This window comes from Dendroctonus ponderosae, unplaced genomic scaffold, assembly GCF_020466585.1.
Source record: "Dendroctonus ponderosae isolate FM_Combo_2020 unplaced genomic scaffold, Dpon_F_20191213v2 Dpon_F_20191213_3, whole genome shotgun sequence".
Taxonomy (NCBI): Eukaryota; Metazoa; Arthropoda; class Insecta; order Coleoptera; family Curculionidae; genus Dendroctonus; species Dendroctonus ponderosae.
Window position 1 is genome coordinate 12,828,149 of NW_026018508.1, and position 2,304 is coordinate 12,830,452.

At 38.0% G+C, this 2,304-nt stretch overlaps 1 protein-coding gene across 1 annotated transcript in view; it reads right to left on the reverse strand.

Moving 5' to 3' along the window:
- The window catches only part of LOC109537264 (diacylglycerol kinase eta), a gene marked incomplete in the record, with an annotated part of 65,005 nt that overhangs the window by 6,001 nt on the left and 56,700 nt on the right, over window positions 1–2,304 (reverse strand). Inside the window, 1 exon segment of the mRNA XM_048665266.1 lies at window positions 1,652–1,855. Within this exon segment, the coding sequence (XP_048521223.1) occupies window positions 1,652–1,855 (204 nt within the window).

Below are 2,304 nucleotides of genomic sequence, written 5' to 3' on the forward strand. Positions count from 1 at the left end.
CGTTTGAAGATGATTTTCAAAAGTTTGTAATACATTTTTCTGCAAATTGATGGACGATCCGCATTTTTTTGCACTTAAACTGCTTTAGTGTGTATAATAGTGTGTGTACTTTAATTGGAAATTTAGAAGAAGGCGAAACTCGAACAGGCATTTAGTACATGAGCACCCTTAATCTAATATTTGCAGTATCTGCAGCTTCTCCCTTGATAAGTTGTTGATTCATTGTTATCAGCGTTATAAAATAAACTGCACCGAACACAATAATATCACACTCAATAACTGATAAATCAAAATCACTGTCAGTTTAATAACGCAATGTGTATTTGAAAAGTTTATCAGATCTACAGATGCACCCGCACTAAGAGAAAAATGTCGAATTCAAAGTGCATATGTGCGTCCCAAGCCTCAGGCGCGAAGAGGCTGGAGTGGGAGCCGCCGTGACCGAGAAAAATCGGTTCACCCCCCCATAAAAAGTTATCACTTCAAAAATTTATTTTCTTTAAATACTGAGAAATTTGCAAAAAACTATACCAGAAGGGTGAAAACAATGTTTTTGAAGGTAATCTGCCTAATTAACATTTTGCTTCGTAATTATCAAAAACTCTGATAACCAGGGAAAAATAGAGAATGTGAATAAAATAGATAAGGATAAACGGTAAATTCAACAGGATTCGTTAAATGTAGGGATCTTGTTTTTCCGAAATGTCAAATTGTCAACGAGAAATAGTTTTTGTTGTCAATGTCCATGTCAATGTTGAATCACCCTGAATACAGAATGTTTTAAATATTATAGAAACATGATTGAGGCTCATTCTTTAGATTATTCTAAAATATAAAATCAGTTTCAACATTTCGCTATTGATATGCTGGACGTTGAACTTTGAGAGGATTTTGCTAGCTCTTTTCTTCATAACTCCTGCCGCTTTTGAGGTAATTGCTCCACAGGTTGAATTTAGGTAGTGCTGTAAGATTTGCCTTATTGGGCACATTTGCTATTGCTCAAAACTGAGAAGGTTTTCAGAAAAACCTCCATTTCTGAAAATTCAAGCCTTTGATGAACTGTTTCAAAAACGTCAACAATGCTCGGAAAACTCACCAGTTTTAAGATAATTTAATTAAAGCAACTGTTCAAAGTAAATCCTCATCTATTCGGTATATCTATACTCATCAGAGACCGGTTAAAATTGTTTTGCTACCGTTCTTAATGAGCACAGGCAAAGAAGCCTGAAGAACAAAATGAGTTTAAGGAAAAAACTAAAATCAATTGAAAAAGTTCTACACCAAGTGGATCGGAAAAAATGCGTTTGGTATTCCAAAATAATCCAAAGAATGTCTCCTCTCCATAAACCATTAAGTACAGCAAACGTGAAAAGGGATTAAAACTCATTATTAAAACTGTTTATAAATATTTAATGTTGCTTGAAATAACCACCGTTGGAGCCAAACATCCAATCAGTTCGATAGAAAAAAACATCTGCGCGGCAGCTGAGTAATATGTATAGTAGGAGGAAATCGGACGTCCGCAAACAAAAGCTGAATACACAGAGTGCAAAAACAAATCAGAACAAACAACGAATGAACAGTAATTACAATAAATAGGGGGTGCAAAAACGATCACAAAGCGGCAACCTCTTCACTTTTGGGTACTAACCGTCAGCAAGTTGGTGGTGGAACTGTTGTTGCTGACGTCGCTGATCGACAACTTGTCGGATTTGGAATAGAGATTCCGTAGATCGAGATCATCGTCGGCGCCTTCAATCTCTATACGGATACACTCCATGCGCTCCGATCGGGCCTGCTCCGTCAAAATCGGGGAGGGGGGCTCTACTATCACGCTCACTGGGGGGAACTTGCACTGGAAAAGGACGGCCAGGTTTTATGGGCGACGATCCGAGGGGGGCGTGCCAGTCGCCCCCACTTACATCTCCCAACGCTCTAAATTTCTCCCGATACTTCCCAGGGCGGAGATACTCTTAAGAATAAAGTGCATACCAGAAATGTTCACCTTTCTAAGTATGGGCCAACGTGTACATTGAATGATTTATGATTAGCTATGGTTCAGTTCAGACCTACATACAGGGTTATTCACGCTATACGGCATGGGCGTTTGCGGCTAAACCGTTTGTTTTTTGCAAACTATTATTTGATGAATCCACAGACGCCTATCGGGTGCACATTTTAAAAATATTTGTGTAATGTACAGAGTGTACCAAAAGCCCTAAAAGTATCAAAGTTGTGTTTTTCTAAATGAAATACCCTATATATTATTGCATTTTTGGATTCTCTGAGCAAAATAAGTGTTTG